Source organism: Otolemur garnettii, unplaced genomic scaffold (assembly GCF_000181295.1).
Source record: "Otolemur garnettii isolate 467f Iridium unplaced genomic scaffold, OtoGar3 scaffold00010, whole genome shotgun sequence".
Lineage (NCBI taxonomy): Eukaryota > Metazoa > Chordata > Mammalia > Primates > Galagidae > Otolemur > Otolemur garnettii.
Window position 1 is genome coordinate 15,715,658 of NW_003852405.1, and position 25,521 is coordinate 15,741,178.

At 36.2% G+C, this 25,521-nt stretch overlaps 1 protein-coding gene across 1 annotated transcript; it reads right to left on the bottom strand.

Moving 5' to 3' along the window:
• Positions 1-7,179: 7,179 nt before the first annotated feature.
• Positions 7,180-25,515, bottom strand: DR1 (down-regulator of transcription 1). Its single transcript, XM_003784148.3, has 3 exons — positions 25,189-25,515; positions 16,304-16,467; positions 7,180-9,177 (listed from the first exon to the last, which is right to left on the bottom strand). Exons 1-3 carry the CDS (start codon positions 25,406-25,408, stop codon positions 9,031-9,033), a joined length of 531 nt encoding a protein of 176 aa, XP_003784196.1. The 5' UTR covers positions 25,409-25,515; the 3' UTR covers positions 7,180-9,030.
• Positions 25,516-25,521: the final 6 nt, after the last annotated feature.

Sequence of the window (25,521 nt, forward strand, 5' to 3'; positions counted from 1 at the left end):
CTTGAAATACTTTGAATTGCTTCTGTTTTTCTGGTTAATCATGTGGAAAACATTTTGCTATCATGCATTCCTAGAACCAGAAAATGTGCTGTGCTGGGGGAAAAAAGGCTTTCTGATAATTTCAACCCTTCCAGTCTTTAAAAACTATATTCCTAATTTTTTTTCATGATTTAAATATGGACCTTTCTTTTTTTTTTTAACCCTTCTTTTTAAACATAACACATGAAATGTAATTTTCCCTCTTTTCTGTTATAATCATCACCAAATATTTACTGAGTGACTGTTTTGTATTGTAGCTCTAGGAACAGATGGCACAGAACATCAGGTGAAAGGAGAGGTAAACACAAGCAGACACTTGTAACTTCATCTGCTGAGATGATAATGATACGATCTCTGTCCTCTAGAAGCTCCCATTATAATAACAAATAAATTATAATACAGTACGATGAATCAAAAATAGAAATATGTACCACAGGCAGAGCTAATCAGAGAAAGGGTGACTACATATGAAGGCAACAGAGAAAACTTTACATAGGAGCTAAAATTTAAGCTGGATCTTGAAGTATATTTAGCAGTTTGCCAAGTAAAAAAAGGAAGATGTAATCCCAGAGTGGGAAGGAACATGTGCAAAGGTATCAAAAGAGATAGCATTGTTTAGCCCAGGATTCAGTACAATTAGAGGAAAAAACCAAGTTGAATTGTGTTGCCAAAGATACTTCATGTAATACTAAAGAGTTTTGGACTTTATACGAAGGAGCAGAGGAGCCTCATATTTACATTTCTACTTCAGAAAAATTACCCTGGAGGCAGTGTGTGAAGAATAGACTAGGAAAGGAGGGACTGGCAGCAAGGTCAGCTAGGATGCCACTGCAAGATTCAGATGAGAACCAATACTATGGCTATGGAGTGAGGATCTGTAGTTGCCTGGCTTCTAAAGCAGCATGACTAAAGTATTGTAAAAGAGTTCCTGCAATAATGCAGTATTTTTCCAGGGGTTAGTCTTGTATATTGATAGCTGCTGGCATGTCCGTACCATTGAGAACATATTCCTTAATTTAAAAATCCTAAATTATGAGCCACACCTACTAGATCGTATTTCCTGTAACAGTAAACTTGTTCCTGAAATACAAAAAACAAGGTCCTTGTAATTAAAAAGTATAATTTGCCTTTGTTTCCTTACAGAAAGCTTACTCCAGAAGATTCCAAAATTCTGCAATATTTGTCTAATGATGAAACTCTGAAAACCTGAGGCCAGGTTACATTTTTCTGTAAGCTCTCTTTAGTATTTTGACCAAAAGAACGGCCCTAGGGTAAAGCCTGTAAGATAAATTAATCTTATGAAATAGCTTCTCATACTCTGCATAACACTAAGTGAATCATTTAGACAATAGTGGGCAGAAAAAGGAAGCTAAAAATATCAGCATTTGTTCTGCTTCCTTAGAGTGAGCTCTACAATTATCTTGCAATACCATACAATTTTTTAAATGGCCTTCAAATAAGTATTCCCCAGAGTACTTCCGGGGGGAATGATCTAGTGCAGTGATTTTCTTTCTTTCTTTCTTTTCTTTTTAATGAAGACTGAGTCTGACTCTGCCCCCTGGGTAGAATGCCTTGGTGTCATAGCTCACAGCAACCTCAAACTCTTGGGCTCAAGTGATCCTCTTACCTCAGCCTCCCAGGTAGCTGAGACTACAGGTATTCACCACAATACCTGGCTAATTTTTCTATTTTTAGCAGAGATAGGAGGTGTGGCTCTTGCTCAGGCTGGTCTAGAACTCCTGAGCTCAAGCAGTCCACCAGCCTTGGCCTCTCAGAGTACTAGGATTATAGGCATGACCCACCACACCCAGCCTAGTGCAGTGATTTTCAAGCTGTGTGCAGTGAGAGGATCTTGAGTGTGCTGTGAAAAATTTTAAAGATTAATTTTCAAAGGAAGTTTAAAGCACAGTAAGTATATTCTTCTGTTTGCTCTTCTTTTTGATCAGCATCATTTAAGTGTGCTGTGGAAATTTAACTATAGGTTTACGTGTGCTGTGATTTAAAAAAAAGGTTGAAAACCACTAGTGGAAGAAAAACAGTCCTTACAACTACTTACATTGGAGTTCAGTTTGTGATGTCTCCACTTGTTAGATGGTTTGTATCCCTCCATGCAAAGGATTGGTTCCAGGACTCCTGAGGATACCAAAATCTGAGGATGCTCAATGGCTTAATATTTGTGTATAATTTATGCACATACTCCTGAATACTTTAAATCATCTCTACTTATATTTAATATAATGTAAATATGTAGTTACAATGTAGTTAAAAAACCTGTCTTTATCTTGCATCAAACCATAAATAAAATTATGTCATTTTATTGTTGTGTTATTATTTTTTCCCCAAACATTATTGATCCATGTTTTGAGTCTCTGGATGTGGAACCTGTGGATAGAGAGGGTCAACTGTACTTAATTTCTCTGAACCTTAATTTTCTCATTTACAACATGTTTATAATAAAGACAGAACTAATGTTAAGGCCTACTATATACAAGATCTGACAATTAGGTCCATGAACAAACATGGATTGGCACTGGCAGCACTATACAAACAATTCAGTAATGTTTCATAACCTTGGCATCTTTAGTGTCTCACAGCTATGTTTGTGTCAATGTTTGAGGGCATCTTCTGAGTGGCATTTATTATTGTTGTGTTTTTATGTGCCATGGCAAGAACATTGGAGTTAAATTAGAACAATGAACAAACCTTCCATAAATTTGTTAAGGGACATGTTAGTCCAAGTTATGGGGATAATGCCATGAAGAAAACGGCAGCATACAAATTAAATGCTTTTTGAGGGGAGATAAAATGTCATTGATGAAGAGAGGTCAGGGCAACCAGTACAAGCAGAACTGATGAAAACATTGTAAAACTTCATTGAATTGTGCACCAAAATCTTTGGATGACTGTGAGAAGCATAATAAACCAAGTAAACATTGATAGACAAACAGGAAAATATTAACTAAAAATCTTGACATGGGAAAGGTGTGGCTCTGGTACATTACAACAATGTACCAGATCACATGGCACTGTCTATGAGGGAGTTTTTAGCCAGTAAACAATTATATTGGAATACCCTCCCTACTCACCTGATCTGGCCCCCAGTGACTTTTTTCTTAATTTGAAGATTAAAGGAAATATTGAAAGGAAGACATTTTGATGACATTCAAGAAAACAAAAGGTAATAAATGATGACAGCTCTGATGGCCATTTCAGAAAGAGTTCCAAAATTATTTTGAAGCGTAGACTAGGTGCTGGTGTTGGTGCATAGCTTCTCAAGGGGAATACTTCGAAGTGACCTGAATGACATTCAGCAATGATGTATGTAGCATTTTTTCTAGAATGAGTTCATGAATGTGTTAAATCTAGTATGTATAATGCAACAGCATATATAAATCAAACGTCTTAGAAAACATAACCTATCCTGTGTAATAGATGAAATAAATGTTGCTGAAATAAGTGTCACTGTTCTTCATATCTCAACCATACTATGCCCTACTACATGGATTCTAGAAGTTTACTAGTGACATAAATATGAAATTAACAGTATCTTTTATAGGCATAATCGACAAAGTAAACTTATTAGAAGGTACATGCATAACCCAACAATTTTAAGCCTGGTCTATTTTCCTCCAGTAGTCAGAGGATCCTTAAATGCCTTAACAACCTGTTATCCTTCCCTAGATACATCCTTTCTGATATGATCTGTCTTCCAACTCCTAATAAAAATCTCTTAATCTCACTAAAAACTTACTATGACAATCTCTCTTTTCCCTGTCCATGTTACTGACAAACATTATTCATATAAAATGTACAAAGGCAAGAAACATACAACATATGAAGTTGAAAGGGAACAACATGTACTATATTATTCTCCACACTTACTACATATACATAAGGAGTTTCATAAATTTTTAAAAATTGCCTGTTGTCTTTTATTTTTAATGGTTCATCAACTTAACAGTCTACCACCCTGGACGATCATGGACTGTCAATACCTACCCTCCCAGAGTTGAGGAGCAAATGACATAACATATGTAAAGATTACTAAAAGAGTTGGTCTTTGTTGTACATGTCACATTTATCATATACAGCAGGTCCTTGAATAATAGCCTGTCATTATAATGTTGCTGAGGAAAAAAATGAATTTCTAGCTAGGGCCACTGTCTGTGCGGAGCTTGCATGTTCTCCCCATGTCTTTGGATTTTCTCTGGTTGATCCAGTTTCTTCTCACCTCCCAAAGATACTCACATCAGGTGAACTGGCAGTCTAAATGGTCTCAGTGTGAGGGAGTGTGAGTGTGCGAGTACACCTTGTGATATAGAAGCACCCTGTCCAGGGCTTGTTCCCACCTTGCTTCCTGCGGTGGGGATAGGCTCTGGCCTCTTGAGACCCTAAAATGGAATAAGTGGGTTGAGAAATGAATACACATCATTGTAAAATAAAAATTTGTAAGCTATATGAAATAAGTAATGCAGTACAGAAGTGCTCTACCAACCTGCCATGTTTGTTTGAGACAGGGTCTTGCTTGTTTGACACAGGTTAGAGTGCAGAGGCATCATCATAGCTCACTGCAATCTCAGACTCCTGGGTTCAAGTAATCATCCTGCTTCACCCTCCCAAGTAGCTGGGACTACAGGTGCACACACCATGATGCCTAGCTTATTATTTGTTTTTGAACTGCATGGGGCGTGGTGGTAGGAGGTGTTCCTTACAATTTTTGCTTTGCAAACATTAAGAGACCAGGTCTCGCACTATTGCCCAGGCTGGAGTGCATTAATACAATCATAGCTCATGAGAACTTTGAATTCTTGGGCTCAATCTCCTGCCTCAGCCTCCCTGTAGCTAAGATTTACAGGCATGTGCCACCACACTTACTTTTAATTTTTTGTAAAGATAGGATCTTGCTATGCTGTCTAAGGTGGTCTTGAGCTTCTGACTTCAATCCTCCCATCCCAGCCTCCAAAGTGTTAGGTCTTTATTTAGAAGTTTGGTGATGTTTTTTTGACCAGAAATATGCTATGGGAACTTTTTTTTTTTTTTTTTTTTGAGACAGAGTCTCACTATGCCTTTGGTATAGTGCCGCAACCTCAACTCTTGGGTTTAAACGATTCTCTTGCCCCAGTCTCCCAAGGAGCTAGGACTACAGGCACCTGCCACAACGCCCAGCTATTTTTTTTTTGTTGTTGTTGTTTAGCAAGCCCAGGCTGGGTGTGAACCCACCAGCCCCGGTGCATGTGGCCAGCGCCCTAACCACTGAGCTATCGGCACTGAGCCAGAACTTAACTCTTGTTTATATCAATTAGCCTATGTAAAACTGGTTCTCTTTTATGTAATTTTCACTTAAAGTCAGTTTCCAAGAACCTAGTGACATTAACTAAGAAATAATATTATAAATTGTCTTTCATATGTGTATTACTACGCTGCTTTCTCTATTTAATTCTCAATATGTTTATCTCTGCATCCCCAAATAACATGCCTATTAGGATTCAAACAGCTATCTGTATACTTATGTTCACAGCAGCATTATTTACATCAGGCAAAAGGAGAAAGCAACCCAAGTGTCTATCAGTGGATTAAAGAATAAACAAAATATGTTACATGCATACAATAGGATACTATTTAGCCTTTAAAAGGAAGGAAATTCTAGGTCAAGCATGGTGATACATGCCTGTAATCCTAGCACTTAGGAAGGCCTAGGTGGAAGATTACTTGAGGTCAGGAGTCTGAAGCTGAAGTTGAGTTATGATGCCACCACTGCACTCTAGCCCAGGTAACAGAGCGTGATTGGCCTCAAAAAAAAAAAACCGAAAAGAAGGAACTTCTGATAACTTGCTGCAACATGAAGATATTATGGTGTGATATGAAGACATAAGTGAAATAAACATGATTCTACTTATATAAGTTATCTATAGCAGTCCAATTCATACAGACATAAAGCAGAATAGTTGTTACCCAAGACTGAGGAGAAAGAGGATAACTGGGAGTTATTAATAGATATAAAGTTTCCATTTGAGAAAAGGAGGAATTCCATAGACCCATGGTGGTGATGGTTGTATGATATGAATGTATTTAATGCCTCAGAATTGTACATTTTAACTGATTAAGAAGGTAAATTTTATGGTATGTATAAACGTAATAAAAAGTTTAAGTAACATGCTTTTTAAAAGATGTACTACATGTATAGTAATGAGGTGGTATACCTGATACGTTTCAAATGTGATTAGCAGCAAGGTGGAAAAGCAGTACGCTGGTAGAGAGATTTATAACTGGACTGGACCCTACAGGGTGAAGAGAACAGCAGATGTAAAGTCAAGAGCCTTCTGTAAGATTTGACTTTCCTCATCCTATTCTCTCCAAATTGCATTTCTTTTTGTCTTGTTTCAGGGACACTGTGTGCTGCTTCTAACAGACGTTTAGTTTTACTACGTTTGTGGTAATTTGTTCCAGTGACAACAGGAAACTAATATAGTCACAAAAATATGAATGAAAAAAGTATGTTATATATGATTACTTTTCTATAGAATAAAAAAAACAGATGAAACTAATCTATGGTTTTAGAAGTTAGAGAGTAGTTACTTTTGGGGAGGAAGAAGATAATGTTAAAATAGGAACCAGAAAAAAAATAGGGGCAAGAGACAGGGTTTCTGGGGTACTCATATACCCTGGTCTCTTGATCTGAAGGCTGGTGACGGAAAATTAATTGGTGTACTCTTTCAGCGTATATGGTATATGCAGTTTTAAAAACTGGTGCCTTTTGATATTTATCAATCTGGTAATCTGCTGAAAATGACATATATAATATATGCTCAAGGAGATGGAAAAATACAATAACTATTTCTCAAAAACTCTAAAGAGTTTCTCTCTTCAGAAGACTAAAAAAAAGGTAACTAGCAAAATACTGACTTATAAATGCTTAAAAAAAAAGTTAAAATACTGCTTAACTAGCTTTGTTATGCTTCACTCCTAGGACTGTAATTTACAAAAATGCAAGTAAAACCACATTTTCTGAAATAACATTAAACAAAGGAGAAAGGCAGGTATTAGATGTCAAAAGACCAAATGGTTTTGGGGCCTAAGAAACTAGTAAAAAAAAATGGTAACAGAAATCTTTCTATAGGATCATTAAATATAAAAACAATGTATAAAACACATCAGAATTTTATTGCTTGAAGAATACAGCATATGAAATCACAAGAATGTCAAAATGAAAAGTCACTAGGCTTCAAACATATAATACATTATCAGATGCAGTAAAATATTAATTAACCTGAACACTGCATCAAAAGAAAAAGGTGTGGAAAAATATCTAAGTTTACTTAAGAAACAGATATACTTAAAATTGAAAGTATAAGGATGTTACAGTACAAATTAGAAAAGCCAACACTTATTAACTTATTATTTTTCTAGACTAGACTACCTTTGGTACTTAAATTTCTTAAGAAACAATTCTTTCTATCTTGTCTACATGCACTTCATGGATATGACATCCATGAAGTAACTTCAACTTAAAACATTCAGCAAAATTAACCTTTCTGTTACATGGAAATAATAAACATATATTTCCCTTTTTCTAAAACTGCAAAATATGACTCTAAGAAATATAATACTTAGAAAACTTTACTTAATTAGCTCTCCAATTAAAACTGGAATCCTGGCAACCACAATCTATTTTGGGGCCTGGTGAATATAGAAATTTAAATTATTTGGCAATTGACATTAAGAATGTATTTACTTCATACTATCTTAAATGACTTTTCCTTTCTGTTTCCAAAATATAAATACTATGCCATTTCTTCAACACGCTGGAATCCTATAATCACTACTATACTTTATTTACTGGAACCAAATTAAAGCTTCTCTCTTTTAACAAGCAGTTTCAAACTATTTATGTTTCATACAGGGCTGATCAGTTATGACACTTTCTTAAACAAAACCAATCTTTTTTAAAGCTATCACTCAATTATGATGAAGGAGACAATGCTGCCATTTCAAAAGGCCATCTAGTCAAGAAAATGTAAAAGCAATGTGATAAACAAACAATTACCACAAGTTAAATTAAAAAAAAAAAAACCCTCTCTCATAGCAAGCATGCTCATTAACTTTCATTTCTTTTCCCCAGTAAAGATGTAACTTCATGAACTTCAGTTTAATTCATGAATTTCAGTCAAACCAACGGAACCCAAGCAATTGTTTTAAAAGTCCCACCTATATAAGCATGGATGGACTAAGCAAGTAATACTATTAACAATTACTGAACTGGAGTGAAACAGTAAGAATCATGACAGTCCTCAAAACTGGGCAGTCTCTGAAATGCCCATAGTGTAGCTCAAAATGAATTATGCCATAAAACTTTAGTTTTTACCTCTATACAAAACAAAAAAAACATAGCCCACCAGATTTACGTAACTAGTATTGAACATACTCCTTCCTAGTTTTTTAATGTCTTGTTCTGAGATTTTCTAAACAAGTGCATTATCTGAGCCTATATATTGCCTGTATATAGACAAGGGTCAAATATTTTATGACTAAACTCTTTTCTCCAACTTGATCCAAAGTCTACTGATTCACCTAGCACCCTCCCCAAATAATTTAAATTCTCAATTTTTAGTTTAGTTTAAAAAAAAAAACTAAAGAGGAAATGCAAATACGGATTTAGAGCTTCTGTATAAATTTTACTGTATTTTTATAAACTTGAAGTTTTCTGTAACACTGTTTATTGATCAAATAAAGGACTCACTGCTATCTAAAATTTCATAAACACCATTACAAATTCAAAACTGATATTATACTGAACCTTAAGTTTTCAACAGTTCAAAGAGACAGATTTTACATGTATAGCACACAATAGATGAAATTTAACAGCAGACATTCCTAGAATACCAATGGCAAGTCCACCAAGATACATACAAAATTGCAGATAAGCATTTCTTTCACTGTTTGTTGTACAGAGAAAAACATCTATAGAGGAAATAGAAACCCAGCTGGTGAATTTCAGATATCATCATCATCATCTTCATCCTGAGAAGATCCTGCCTGATTGGATGCACTGGCTGAGGCAGCAGCAAGCTGGGCTTGTTGGGCAGCTTGCTGCACTTGAAGCCATTCCTGTTGGGCCAATTCTGCTTGTTGCTGTCTAGCCTAAAGATCCAAAACATAAAAACAAAACAATTTTGTTTCAATCTACAATATATACACTCTGGTTACACTTACACTTTGAGCTGATTACAGACTTCATCATTACCAAAAGAATATTTTCCAACTACTATGTAATTGTCATGTATATGGAAAGCATGAACTTTACAAGAAAATACAATTAGAGATTGTTTTATTGTCAGCCACATAGAGAGCTAAGGATTTTTCCAAATTTGGTTCTCTCTATATAGCTCCTTTTCTTTAAGATCTAGAATAATTTTTAATGGGTCTATCAATTATATGTATTTTCTTTAAACCCTTTTTTTAATTATTAAATCATAGCTGTGTATATTAATGCAATCATGGGGTACAATGTGCTAGTTTTATACACCATTTGAAATATTTTCATCAAACTGGTTAACACAGCCTTCACTCTATTTTTGCGTTAAGACATTTATACTCTACACTTAGTAAATTTAACATGTACCCTTGTAAAATAAACCGTAGGTGTGTTCCCACCAATTATCCTCCCTCCATCCATCCTCCCCCTTCTCCTCCCAACCCTCTCTTCCCTCCTTCTCTTCTTGGGCTATAGTAGGGTTATAGCTCTCAAACTATAAATTGGTTTCATAGTAGGGCTGAGTACACTGGATACTTTTTCTTCCATTCTTGAGATACTCTGCTAAGATGACTATGTTCCAGCTCCACCCATGTAAACATGAAAGAGGTAAAGTCTCCATCTTTTTTAAGGCTGCATAGTATTCCACGGTGTACATATACCACAATTTATTAATCCATTCATGTGTCAATGGGCACTTGGGCTTCTTCTATGACTTAGCAATTATGAATTGGGCTGCAATAAACACTCTGGTACAAATACCTTTGTTATAAAGTGATTTTTGGTCTTTTGGATATATACTAGTAAATGAATTGAAGGACTGAATGGCAGGTCTATTTTTAGGTCCCTAAGTGATCTGCAAACATCTTTCCAAAAGGGATACTTCCTTTTCTGTCACATGAACTGAAGAAGTTGAAATGGTTGACAGAAAAATTAGAATATTCTCTCATTGGTTTCTTTCCCTGTATTTCTCTTCCTCTCACTTCATTTGATTCTTATGTCCCCTCAAATTATGATTTTTATATCAACATTTTTTTTTTTGTTGTTGTTGAGACAGAGCCTCAAGCTGTCCCCCTGGGCAGAGTGCCGTGGCATTACAGCTCACAGCAACCTCCAACTCCTGGGCTCAAGCGAGTCTCCTGCCTCCGCCTCCCAAGTAGCTGGGACCACAGGCGCCCGCCATAACGCCCAGCTATTTTTTGGTTGCAGCCGTCATTGTTGTTTGGCGGGTCCGGGCTGGGGATTCGAACCCGCCACCTTAGGTGTACGTGGCTGGCACCCTAGCCAGCTGAGCTATAGGCGCCGAGCCATCAACATTTTTCAATCTAAAATTCATTTACGTACTTTAAAAGTTCTCTAGTACAGTACCTTTGACTCTTAGGGACAAGGTACTATATACGAATGCCTGATATCTCTTTCTGGGTTTCAATTACAATTCCTACCTTATGTATCAATATTCTCTCTCTGGGTCCCTCTTTCCTTTTCTTTATAAATACACGCATTTGCAAACACACACAAATATATACACCCTTTCCATATAAACCAGTGGCTCTCAACCTTCCTAACTGCCGCGTTGTTACAAATGGAAAAAAGGGGTTGTGACCCGCAGGTTGAGAACCGCTGACATAAAACTAGTGAAAAGATAACCACTTAAAATCCATTCATCTGATATATCCTCTGTAAAAACCATAGGATTTTAGGGGCCAGGATATATATACATATGAAATATATGCAACATGCAAAGCTCCTTCTCAATTTAATTTCACCTGTTAGCAGAAAAACCATAGTAAGGAGGGAAAAACAAACCTGTTCTTGAAAAGGTCTTACAATTTCCCATTGGCCTCTGTCAAAACAATGTTTCTCCCTCTCTGTCTCTGGTTATTCTCAGATTTGTTCTTTAAATCTGGCTCATACCCTCCTTTATGCATAACTAATTCCTAGTCATCATTTGAACTACAAATCAGTCAGTCTTTCTTGATGCTTCTGGCCCACATATTGTGCTCTATTTCAAATGTTATAATTCTCCATGCATTCCTAAATCTATCTGCCTTTTTTTTTTTTTCAGTTTGGCTGGGGCCAGGTTCAAACCCGCAGCCCTTAGTATTTGGGGCCACTGCCCTCCTCACTGAGCCACAGGCACTGCCCCATCTGCTTTGTTTTACAATTATTTTTATATTATTTTTTTTCCACCAGATTTGAGAATACAGGCTATTTTCATATTCATTGTTGTACTCCCAACACACAGTATAAATGAATAGTATTTTGTGAATGGAATTATGGGGAGATAGTGATACTCACCATAACTTCAAACATTAAGATTTTAGCTGTATGATCCTTACTTTTCTTAATCATCTGTCACAACTTTATTATCCAAACATTTCTAGATGAGAATTTTAATCAGGCCATTATTTTACTTAAAAGAAAAAATGATTTTTTTTACACATTAAATACAAATTTCTCAGCCTAGAGTTCAAAAGTCCTCCAAATTAGTGCCTACCCCAACCTCTACATAAAATGTTTCCTAAATATACACCATACTTTCTCATCTTCACTACCTTTACTCATGCTGACATTCATTCTATTTGAAATTTCCTGATTTTCACCTATTGAATTCCACCCTTCTTCCAAGTCAAACTGAAATACTATTCTTCCCTCCTAGTATCAGCCAGGGTGTGATAAGAAGACAGAAGTCATACTAGTTATGGAAACAGAAATAATTTAATATAAAGAATTGTTGCTAGACATATGGCTCACACCCATAATCACAGCACTTTGGGAGGCTGAGATGAGAGGAGTGCTAGAGGCCAGAAGTTTGAGACCAGCATGGGCAATATAGGTAGACAACCCCACGGAACTGAAACTAAGACCTCTGAAGAATGGGCACAAACTGGCTGGTCCTACTATATCTGAGCTTGGAGGAAGGCCTCAAGAGTTGGGATCCATACTCCTGTGAAGGGGAGGGTGCAGGTTGAGGGTGATTCTGTATCAGAGATGATGCAAATTAAATTCAGTCCCCCACTACAGAAAAACTGATGCAGCTGGGATAAATGGAAGCCAATGGCTCTGGAAGCCAAGAGGAAATAAAAGGAGCAAGTCCCTCTTCCTCTAACTTTACAATCTCCCTCTAGAACCCCCTACTGGCAGTAAGGTCTCATAGGTAGTTATCTAGCAGAGTACTAGGTCCAGTCACAAAGCAGAGCATTAAAAAGTGGGTTTGGGGCTAAGCCGATTGCTTAATAACTAACACATTCTTATGCCCCCAAAATCTGATGTGATATCTCTATGCTTGGGATACTTCTCATGAGTAGCTGGTCTCATAGCTATCTTCCTCATCCAAGTAGCCAGCCTCAAAACATAGGGTGTTGATAAAGTTCGTGTGTGATTTAAAATATTAAACTATTTTTAAAATGCACATGAACTTTATGGACAACCAGGATAGTTGTTAGTATACCTGTATTAGTCCTCCCCTACAAGACACTAAATTTCTTAAGAACAAGAATGACATATTCTTCATTACTGTCTATTTGTAGCACTATACATAATGTCTTACATGCAGCAGGGACTCACATGTTAATTGAATTTTGACTTGAAATGTGTTGATCACAGAGCAAGGGGGGACAGCAAAGAAGAAGAAAACTTAATACTTTGGGGGAAAGGCTAACAAAGAAAACGGTCCATGTTATATGTTATTTTTTTAAAAACCTCTAGAAGAGTGAGATTTGAAGGGGAAAAATGTCACTGAATTTGATGATTAGCTGTCCATTTCTGGGGTAGGGCAGAAGTCAAATGTGAGGAAAATGTGGTATACATTTTTAACATGATAACACAGACTTTTTTTTTTTTTTTAAGAGATGGGATCTCACTCTGTTGCCTAGACTGGAAGTCTGGGGTTACTTACAGGCATAACAGTGCACTACAGCCTCAAACTTCTGGCCTTAAGGGATCCTCCCACCTCAGCCTCCAGAGTAGCTAGGACTACAGAAAGGCACCACCATGCCTGGCTGGTACCACAATTATAGCAAAAGACATAAGGGTTTGGGGGGGTATAAGGAGATATATAAGACCCACAAATAATTAAAGGCCAAGAGGAAGAAATAAGATAATAGTAAAAACATGGATAAGACAATCTTTTATAACACACAAAAACTTTTCTTTTGCTTAGGAAATTATAAACCAATGTTCACTCTAATAACTCTTTTCTTCCATTTTTACAAAGAAACATGGAATACAGTTAATTCTAATACACTGGCATATTTACTTTTATGGAAGGAATACTCAAAGAGTTCAGAATCAACTAAGTGTGCTTCACTAAAAACATTTCAAGAATTTATAAAAAAAAATGATGGGGCAAACCAAATGTGTGAATTTAATCAATTTAATAGTACTTGGTGGCCTAATCAACTACGAATAGGTATAATTTTGTAACATGGGGAAAAAATTCAAATAATTTAAGTCTCTACAAAGGTTATACTACAAAGGTGCTTGTTTTTTTTTTTTTTTTTAGAGATAGAGCCTGACTTTGTCACCCTTGGTCTAGAGTGCTGTGGTGTCACAGCTCACAGCAACCTCCAGCTCTTGGGCTTAAGTGATTCTCTTGCCTCAGCCTCCGAAGTAGCTGGGACTACAGGTGCCCGCCACAATGCCCAGCTATTTTTTTTGTTGCAGTTTGGGCAGGGCCAGGTTTGAACCCGCCACCCTCAGTATATGGGGCTGGTGCCCTATTCACTGAGCTACAGGCACCGCCCCAGGTGCTTGATCTTACAGTTTAGTCAAATAGTCTGCAAAGTCATATGCTAGTTATACTTCAAAATGAATTGACTTTAGGTACCATGGCTCCATATCCGCTCTCATACTTTCATCTGAACATAAAAGCACTCCTATGCCTTTACAAATCATTGGTGAGCCAGGGGTAGTAGACACTTAATAGTCCCACCTACTTGAGAGGTTAAGGCAAAAGAGGATCACTTGAGCCCAGGAGTTTGTGGCAGTAGTGTGCTATGATCACACCTGTTAACAGCTGTTAAACTCCAGCCTCAGCAACATGCCAAGACCTTGTTGCTTAAAAAGAGACAATGTCTCTTTAAAAAATTGGAGAATAATATTAAAATGATTCATTTTAAATTTACAATTAACTTTAAGCTTTTGATATTAGCTGCTACCTGGAAATGAGGCTGTCATGATGTATTTAAAATAAAATCTAAAAAAATTAAACCAAATGAAAGTGATAAAAACTAACATACTTATTAGTTTCTTTCATGTTTGGAACTTAAGTACTTAACACCTTAGGGAAGAAGTACTAGGCAACTCCAGTTATTTTACTTCTCTACTGGTTGTCCTCACAATAGCAAAGAAATACTAGGGATCTTCACCCAAATGCCATGGTGAGAAAAGAGATAAAGAGAAATAAAGAAAAGATAATAGGGATAGAGCAGTGAAGACAGATATAGAAGGCAGTCAATATTTCTTTGCATTTTGCTGTGGCTAGGATAATGCATATTCCATTTAAGAGTTCCATAATAAATTTAAGCAGATAAAATGGTAGCTAGAGCATGATATTATAGAAAAATTATAGATTTTAGAGTCAGAAGACATGCAGACTCCAACATTTCCTAAGTAGACGAACCTAACCTATTTTATTTGTGTCAACCTTTCCCAATAAACTACACTCTACAATAATAGAAACTATGTCTCTTTTGTTGACTGGTGTAAGCTTAGCATCTAGCACAATCCCTGGTAAATACTGAAGACTTCAATAAATTTCTGCAGAATAAGTGAGCAATTTCATACAAATGTATGAAAATTGTAAATAAATATAATAAAATTTATGTCAATTACATAAATTTACATATGGAGACAATTTACATATGTCTCCATATGTAAATAAATATAATAAAATTTATATTAGTTCATAAAAACTCTGCAAGGTATGAAAAGTATCCAGCAGAGCTTCTTCCTTTTTTCCATCAAATTAACACATCACCCTCTAGCTGATTCACAATAGCAGTGAAAGATTAATAGTCATTAATTTTTTTTCTTTTCTTCTTTGAGACAGGGTCTTGCTCTGTAGCATGGGGTCTAGAGTACAGTGGTACACTACAGTCTCTAACTCCTGGCCTCAAGTGATCCTCCCATCTAAGCCTCCCAAATAGCTGGGACCATAACCATGTGCCATCACATCCTTCTAGATTTATTTTTAACGCTTTTAAATGGTCATTCTGTAAAATCCAAGTAAAATCTCAACAGTTACTTAAAACTGTTCTTTTTTTTTTTTTAGAGACAGAATCTTACTTTGTCACCCTCGGTAGAGTGCTGTGGCATCACAGCTTACAACAACCTCCAGCTCTAGGGCTTAGGTGATTCTCTTGCCTCAGCCTCCCAAGTAGCTGGGACTATAGGCACCCACCATGATAGCTGGCTATTTTCTTGTTACAGTTTGGCCGGGGCTGGGTTTGAACCCACCACCTTCAGTATATGGGGCCAGCGCCCTACTCACTGAGCCACAGGCGCCACTCTTAAAGTTGTTCTTTTTAGATAACAGATTGCAAATATTTACTTTTATTTTTTTGAGAGACAAGAGTTTCACTATGTCACCCTCAGTAGAGTGCCGTGGCATCACAGCTCACAGCAACCTCAAACTCTTGGGCTCAAGTGATTCTCTTGCCTCAGCCTCCCAGGTAGCCGGGACTACAGGCGCTCACCACAATGCCCGACTACTTTTTTGTTGCAGTTGTCATTGCTGTTTAGCTGACCCGGGCTGGGTTTGAACCCGCCAACCTTGGTGTACATGGCCAGTGCCATACCCACTGAGCTACAGGCACCACCCCAAATATTTACTTTTGCATAAACCAGAGTTGGCTCTAAATATCTAAACATAACCTGGCCAGCACTATGATCAAACAATTTACTACTGAATCCTCAGGGTACGTTATGTTGACTTTGGAATGGACTTCAGAAATCAGTATGATTTCTGTTAGAAAAAAACAGATGAAAATAATTTAAAATGTATTAACTTACTTTTGCAAATAATTCTTGCTGCTGTCTCAGTAATTCTTCTTCAGGAATGCCAAGGTTTTCCAAACGAGAACTGGCCTTTCTTCTTTTTAATGCTACTGTCTTGCATTCCTGTAAGACTTCTTTTACTTCAGTGATGTAAGAACCAAAGCCCAAACTTTCTAGTGCTAGAGAAATGAAAATATGAAAAGATGGTAAAATACACCTTTTCCCCATCTATGGAACATGAAGTTTTTGCGGGTACTTCTTTAGGGGAAAGGAATTTTTTTTGCCCTTTTTAAAAAATAATTTTACCTATTTTAGAGTTGTACAATTATCTGTGCAGCTAAGACAAAATATTTTACCATTTTGCTAAGTATTAGATTGCAAGTCAGTTAAAATTTAAGTAACATTTCCAGGCATATGCATTCACTTTTCCTTTTCTTTCTGACTAACTTTTAAAAGACCAAAGCATTTCCTGTGAGGAAAAAAAAAAAGTCCACTGTAAGAACATGTGGTTTTAGTAAGAAAAACATTTTCCTACACACTCACAGTAAATAAAACATCATGAAGTCAAGTTTTTGCTTTCTCAAAAACACAAACAAAGCAAATATTTGACATATATTTATAAATAACATATTTTATACCTAGGCTGATAACATGTTATCTATTACTACAAAATCATAGATGAAAGAACAGGTTTTTATTTTTTTGTCTAATATACCAATAGGAAGCTATTTTTAGCTTCAAACTACCAAGTTTAAGAAATACTAGTAGAAATAATTCATGAAATTCAGCATTTTTAGCAAGCCACATGTTTCTCTTGAAAATAAATTTGACAGGATGTATTACAGAAACATTTCCAAGTGATGTAGCAGAGCAACTAGAATTTTAAAAAAGCTATAAGAAACATTAATTTAAATGTCTCTTTTTTTCACATTTAGAAAGAAAATTTTACAAAGAAAGCAAGGCACACTCTAAATGCCTTCTGCACCCCAGAAAAGACAAGATATAAAATTTCCTCTGGACCAGGTGTGGTTCCTCACATATGTAATCCCAGCACTTTGGAAGGCTGAGGTAGAAGAATCACTTGACACCAGGAGTTTGAGACCAGCCTAGATAACACAGTGAGACCCTATCTCTATAAAAAAACCTTTAAATACAAGCTGGGCATGGTGGCCCATATCTGTAGGCCTAGCTACTTGAAAGGCTGGGGCAAGTGGATGGCCTGAGCCCAGATATTCAAGGCTGCAGCGAGCTATGACTGTGCTACTACACTCCAGCCTGAGTGACACAACAGAAAAACACAAAAACAAAATTTTAAGTATATATAGTTTCCTATATGATGACTAATACCCTAGAGCATATTTTGTTTGTTGATCCTCAAAAGTAATCTTCTTGCCTTGGCCTCCCAAAGTGCTGGGATTATAGGCATGAGCCACTGTGTCTGGCCCAGAAGGCATATTTTGTATTCTGAACAAATGATGAAACATAGGTGGTGGTAAAAGACATGGTAAATCAATCTTGCTCATCATTTCTTGTAGTCTTTAAACAATTATGACAAACCAGACTGCTTTCAGTTCAGACGGTCTCAAATCTAACTTCAGAGATTTTACCAAATGTACTTTTACAAATCCACATGCATAAGCAACCTGTGGTTTTAAGACATTTTGAACTGATTTACAACTTTATTTCAAATATTATAAGCTTTTTCATCAATCTTTTAAAAAAATAATCTGATGACAAAAGCATAGTACTATACTACTATTTGGATTTTAATTAAGTTAACCCCCATGCCAATTTCCTAAAAATCTCAGAAGGGCTTTATTCTGAATTCTGTATATCTGGCTTAAAGGAGGTTGAGATATAGTGGAAAAATAAGTGAAAATTAAGCAGTCTGTATTTTTAAATTAAATTAACAGACCAATTTTTAAAAAAGTGTCAATGATGGCTTGGGCCTGTAGCTCAGTGGCTAGGGCACCAGCCACCCACAGGGCTGGTGGGTTCAAGCCCAGCCTGCGCCTGCGAAAGAACAACTATTACAGCAACAACAACAAACAAAAAAAAACAGCTGGGCATTGTGGCGGGCACCTGTAGTCCTGGCTGTTTGGGAGGCTGAGGCAAGAGAATCGCTTAAGCTTAAGAGTTTGAGGTTGCTGTGACCTGTGAGGTCACAGCACTCCACCAAAGGCAACATAGTGACACTCTTTCTCAAAAAAAAAAAAAAAAAAAGTATCAATGACCGAAGCCAAAGTTTTTGTATTATCTGTTCTCTTTTTTAAAGGCACAGTTATCTCAATGAGATTGGTTAGAGACAATACTAAAGAAAACCAAGTGAATGGTTTATGGTTTCCATATTCTCAAGTCTGGTCTCCTTAGTCCTACACTAAGGTTCTCTATGATCTAGTCTGTCAGAACTTAGCTACTATACTCAGCTAGTTTTTCTATTTTTAGTAGAGATGGGGTCTCTCTCTTGCTCAGGGTGGTCTTAAACTCATGAGCTCAAGCAATCCATCTGCCTCAGCCTCCCAAAGTGATAGAATTACAGTAACCCACCACACCTGGCCCCAGTTTTATTTCTGACATTAAATTCCTGCCTACTCCTGTTAAATCTGACTGCTCAATGTTTCCCAACAGGGAACAGTTTCATGCTGACACCAATGGTACTAATCAAACCTACCTTCAAATTAAGTTTGCCTGATCTTCCCAGACAGATACAGATCTCCCTTTTGAGATCAAACAGACCTAGAAATGAAACTTTATTGACATAGTATTTGTATAACCTTGGATCTGTTGCTTAGCATCTCTAAGCTTCAACATTTCCACCTATATAGTGGTTAAACATGCAGGCCCAAAAGCCAAACAGCCAGGGATTGACTTCCAGCTCTGCCTCCTATTAGCTGCGTGACCCTACATCAGTTCCTTTATCTATGTGCTTCAGTTTTCTCATTTTTTAAAAAGAATAACAACAATATCTGCACCTCACTGGATCAGGGTGTTGTCAAGAATAACTCTATTAATATAAATAAAGAGCTTAGAATAGAGGTTGGCCCACAGAGGGAGTGAAATAAAATATGTGCTATTATACAGTGTATTATTAATTTTAGGGTTGTAGGAATCAACAAGTAATTAATACAAGGCATTTAACACAGTGTCTAACACATAACATTTAACCAACTCAGGCTATGTATTACTCATCTTTATTTTTTCTCTTGTATTTAAAAGACTAACCTAATAAGGGTCCAGAACCTTAATAAATGTACAGCTATACGTAATTACATCCAAATTCAGGTTGGGCAAATATATTCTTAATATAAAATACTGAATTAATAAAATTAACAAACCAACACAATGGAGAGACAATCCTTAATGTCACGAATTAGTAAACTGGACATTAAAAAAATTTAATCCAAACTACCTTTATGCAGAGCTTGAGTTAAAAAATAAAAATTACAGAAGAACCTTAATAGTTGACCGCCTCTCTACCTTGATCATCTCTGTAAGCTGACCTAATTTTCATAGACTGGACATGCACCACATGTATGTATCAGGACAGTAGGTCTAGCTGCTTATGTTGGCCATTTCCATATATTGACCAGGTACAGTCCCTTAAGTGGTCAACTTACAGAGATTCTACCGTGTATGTACATAACTCACCTTTAAGAACATTTAAAGCTAAGAACACTGTTTTAAAAAAATTTGCAAGTAGGTCCAAGGTTAATATTTGTTATTCAAAGAGTTGTTACATGTAAATACTACATTCTCAATAAAATAGTTCAAAAAGGAGCAGTCACAAATTTAATTCCAAAAATTACACTGACTTTAATCTAAATTTTAAACAAATTTTGCCTATTATATCAACAACTGGACATGGTATATTCTAAAGAGGGAGATAATTTTCTATCACTTGTTACCATGTAGTAGTAATCATTTCCATTTTACACAAAGGAGAATATTAAAAGATAAGGGAAATAGCTCCTAAGCAAGGCTACCATTTATAGTTGTTCAGGTAACACACAGTACTAGACTATCCACACTATAATCCCAAATTTGCATGTTTACTATGACTTTTCTTCTGGTAGATAGTAGTAATGGTGTTTTGTTTTGAGAGAGGGCCTCACTGTCATCCCAGCTAAAGTACAGTAGTGTCCATAATAGCTCACAGCAACCTCAAACTTCTGGGCTTAAGAGATCATCCTGCATCAGCCTGGAGTAGATGGGACTACAGGTATGTGTCATCACACTAGGCTTTTTCTATTTTTTTTATTCAAGCTAGTCTCCTGACCTCAAGCAAAAATCCTGCATCTGGCCCCCAAGAACCAAGATTACAAGTGTGAGTCACTATACCTAGCAGGTAGTAATAGTTTTTAAGGAAGTTGTGCCTTTTTCTAATTTGTACCAAGAGACCATATGGACTATTGATGGCCCTGCCTCTAAAGATCTCATCAGAGTTAAAGCCGAAAAAGAAAAATGTATTTTAAAAAAATCTGTGGGTAAAACCAACACACTTCACTGTCTGCTATCCTCTGCCAGGTATCTTAAAACTATACCCAGACTGAGTATGGAGGCTCATCCTAGCACTCTGAGGGAGGCTGAAGTGGGTGGATCACTTGCGCTCAGGAGTTCAAGATCAGCCTGAATAAGAGCAAGACCTCATCTCTACTAAAAATAGAAAAACTTGCCAGGCACTGTGGCAGGCACCTATACAGTCCCAGCTTCTTGGAGGCTGAGGCAAGAGGATCTCTTGAGCCCAGGAGTTTGAGGTTGCTGTGACACCAGGGCACTCTGCCCAGGGCAACTGAGTGAGACTATCTCAAACAACAACAACAAAACTATAACTAGTAAAGTTCATTGTGTATATCAGGGAGAAAAAATACTTAGCATATTTTTCAACTTAAAAGACACATATTAACAAGACCGCTATGGGGGGGGGGGCAGAAACTTCCCCTAAGCAACAATAATCTTCATATAGGCTTATTTTACAAAATGACATGCTCCTAAAAAGTTTTATTGTAACGTGAATTTATGTGAATCACTTTTATTTCAACTGTATAAAGCATGCTTTTCATTCAAAAAATTATATAAAATGCCCACATAAAATGCTATAATAATCAGCATTCTCTAAGTTCTCTATGTTCTTTTGTCTGTGGGGAGGGAAGAAACTGGAATACATACTTCACTTAAAATATATTAAGAGGATGTGGCTCATTAGCCTGGCAAAGGTTTCTGAAGACCCTTAAGAACCATGTCCTCCATGGTATCACTACTGCTGAGAATCTTGGAAAATGATGAGAGATTAACCTCAGAGAAGAAACTAAGTATCATTCATCTTTACATTCTTAGCAGCATCTAATACAATGCCAAGTAGTTAGCAGTTTTCAATAAGTAATCATTGGATAGCAGAAAGAAAACAAAAACAAAAATTATACCAATTTTAAGAAAATAATAAAATCCTAACTTGAAAAGCACCTTATTATGTGACAAACTGTGCAATGCAAATTACATGTGTCCCTTTAGAAAAAAATACTCGTATGATTATTCAGCCAATAATATGTTATTCTCATTCATTCCCATGATCATAACTTCTCTAAAATACTCAGATTCTTCGATTTCAAAATTACTTCATGTCCACTTTCCAAAACAAACTGTGGTTTAGGATTCAAAGCAAAGCTACTCAAAGTGTGATCTATGGACATGTCCCATAACTGCTAATAAAGGCTGCAATAAGTATGGAAACTCAAAGTAAGCATTTGAGAACCTTCATAGCAACTTAACAGAGTAATTTTATGTATAATGAATCTAATAATAAAAAAGAGTGTTCATCTTTTTTTCATTTCATTTTTCTAATGATTAATTTTTATGGCATTTTACAGAGGGTATCAACGTGAGAAGGACTAGAATAAAAAAATGTCCTTCAACACAGCTTTGAGTAACTCAATGGCTGAAGAAGAAATTCTCAGAGATCTTTTTAAACTTTTAGTTACTATTTTCATAAATGTGAGTGGAAATGTAGTAAGAGACTGAAATGCAGAAGAAAATAATATTTAAAATATTTTTCTTTATATTTTACCTTTGCAAATGGTATCATGATATAAACAAAACAGACCATTAACTTTAAATTTAAATCACTACTACAAAATTTTTAAAAATTATTATTTATTTATTGTAGCTTATGTCATGTAAGGTTCTCAACTCCTGACTTGATTCTTTCAATAATTTCCAGTTACACCTGAAATCAAGAATTATGTATACATAAATGGGGAAATCTTGGTTAACACATTTGCCTAAGGCCAAGGAATTTCCAGGTGATTCTCAATGTCAATTCTCTCCATAATGCAACAAAACATGTTAGACCTCATTCAAGAATGTGTTCACAAAACCAGCAGTAAAATAAAAAGAACACCTTTTATAGTCTGAACTCCCTCTATTCATTTATCTGTGACCTGCAATACCAAGTTTACTTTCTTAAATTTAAAATAAGCAACACAGAAAAAAGTTTTCTTTTCATCTAATTTATGGTATTTCACAGACTTACTGATGATAAAATCATTTCAATATTAATCTGCATTTTACAGAGCTGCTTGAGAATGCTTAATTTGCTCTGACAAGAAAAAGCAAGGTAGCAACTGAAATGAAATGCCCTGAAGCAAGACTAGTTCATTAACTGATTACTAAACCCCAAACTGCAGTACGTGAGACTCATAATACTTTAAAATGTACATTATTATTCCACTTACATATATCTTACATTTCTAATCAATGTTGAAGAATAGTATAAAAATATGTATCTATCATGATTAGTCTGTTAGAACCCACTTTAAACAGCTAAAACATACACCTTAAGCATTTCTTATAAAAAAAATTTAACCTCCTTAAACAAAGCTTCTTTGAGATAATTAAGCAAGCTTGCATAAATGTATAAAATCTGATCCCCCAATAGGGAAGAAATCTTGGGCAAAAAATGCCAATTCTTATTCACTTAACAACAGTAATCTTACAAGGAAAAAAGGTAAATTTCTAAGACTGTAACAGTTTAAAACATGATTTTTTAAAATTAACGAATTATCCTTATTACACAAAGAAAATGCTCTTTCACTGTAACTTTCTGACTAATAAGTTAAACTGAATTTAGCATATCCCAAAGTTGAACTATTTAGCACACTGCCTGCTACAGCTGCACTTCTATCCTATCATGTCAATCAGAAATCTAAATATATCCTAGAAAAGAATAAACTCTCCCCAAGAAGGCAGACTGTAGTATGTTATTAGATTTTTGGAACAATCCCCACTTGTGTGGAGTAAACAAATGTTTTAGGCAGATCCTGTTGAAATCTTTTGCAATTTTCATTAGAAAGGCAAATGTTGACAAAAGGTTCTTTTTCCTTTTTATGAGTTGTATAAGGAAATTATAGCTATCTCTGGTGGATAATCTTGTAAGACTTATGACAGCAATCACACACACATACAATGTAAAAATAAAAACACAAGAGGAAAAAATAGACAACTTGGCTTTCATTTTACTACTATTCAGTATGCCAAATAAGTAGAAAAAAAGTACCAGCTTTAAGAATCCTTGGGATTCTTAAATGGCAAGTGAAATGGCAAGTATATTTTATATTTTTTTATTTTTTATTGAATTATAGCTGTGTACATTACTAATACTCTCATGGGGTACAGTGTGTTGTTTCTATATACAATTTGAAATACTTTTCATCCAATTGGTTATTTAAATCCACCTTAAGAACATCATAAAAGATACAAAATGTATCTTTTAATCCTTCTGTCAATATTGAAAGTAAAATACTGGACTTGGTCAGTAAGAGCAAATGTGTTCTCTACTTTAGAATAAGAAGACAAGGGTGGCGCCTGCAACTCAGTGGGTAGGGCACTGGCCCCAAGTACCGAGGGTAGTGGGTTCAAACTCGGCCCCAGCCAAAACTGCAACAAAAAAATAACCGAGTTAAAACCGCCAAAGGAAACATAACCAGTAGATATGTCTTCCCTCTCTGAAACCCTAATACAGTAACCCAAATCCCTATTACGGGACTAAATCCTTTCAAAGATAACAGAAATTGTTGAAACTTTCAAAAAGTGCTGTTCAACGAAAGCTTAAGTGTATACATCCAAATGGAAATAGCAGTTAAGAAAGGACAGAGAAACGTTCTTTTTTTTTTTTTTAAGTGTGGGATATAACCTTTCAACCCAACCTTTTAAAACTTATCTCCATAGAACAAAGCAAACGACATAAAAGCAAAAAAAAAAAAAAAAAAGAAGACGAAGAAGAAATTAAGGAACACTCCTCTATAGATTAGAACTGAAGTGCTTTGGTAACCTCTTGATAAAAGTACCATTATCAAACCATTTTTAAAGCAGAAAATAAGCTCTTTAACACCAATAAACTTGACAAGGTCGAACACGTTCACGTTAAGAATTTGTTAATTTGTGTGTTCAGAAAATAAATCTTTTTTCTACACTGGATAAAAGATCAGGTGGGGAAGGAGTGCTGTCTCCACCCATTCTTGAAGTTCCTCCGTCTGGATTTTAACTTTCAAGGGAGAACACTTCTGGGTTCTGTTCTCAGTTGTCATTATCTAAGTTGAACTTCAGGCAGGCAATTCTTGCTGAGCTTACCTGGCTGTAAATTGAGACTACTATTATTAACACTTTCTGTTTTGGGGATGTCCGCTGTCCTAAATGTCTGCACTCCTTACTTTTATTCACTGGACCAGAAATACCCAAGAACGCTACACAAGAGATTTTTTTTAAGGCACCGGCTGCCTTTGTGTTCGTGTGGCTTTTTCATTAACAGTACTGACCAGTGAAAAGGAAAGAAGGCTACAAGAACGAGCCACACGACCAGCAGACTGTCCCCCTGGACCCTGATTTAAACCAAATCCTACCCGTCTTACCTTGTATGACATGCTCTGGTGAAATGGTCTTCTTTTCCGACTTGTTGCAAATCTCATTGGCTTCGGAAGATATAAGGTGAATGAATTCAGTGCAGCAGTTCACCACCAGCTCTCGGGCATCATTGGCCACTCGGACATTGGGGAGAGTCTCTTTAATCATTTTATTGATAGCAGCTCTGGGGATAGTGAGATCATCATCGTTGCCAGACGAGGAAGCCATAATACCTTCCTGCCTCTCGTGGCCCAACTTTTAAAAGCTCCCAGGCTCTGGTCCACTAGTCCACGGAGATTTCTCACAAGGCTGCCCCAGGAGAGTGACGGGGGGGGGGGGGG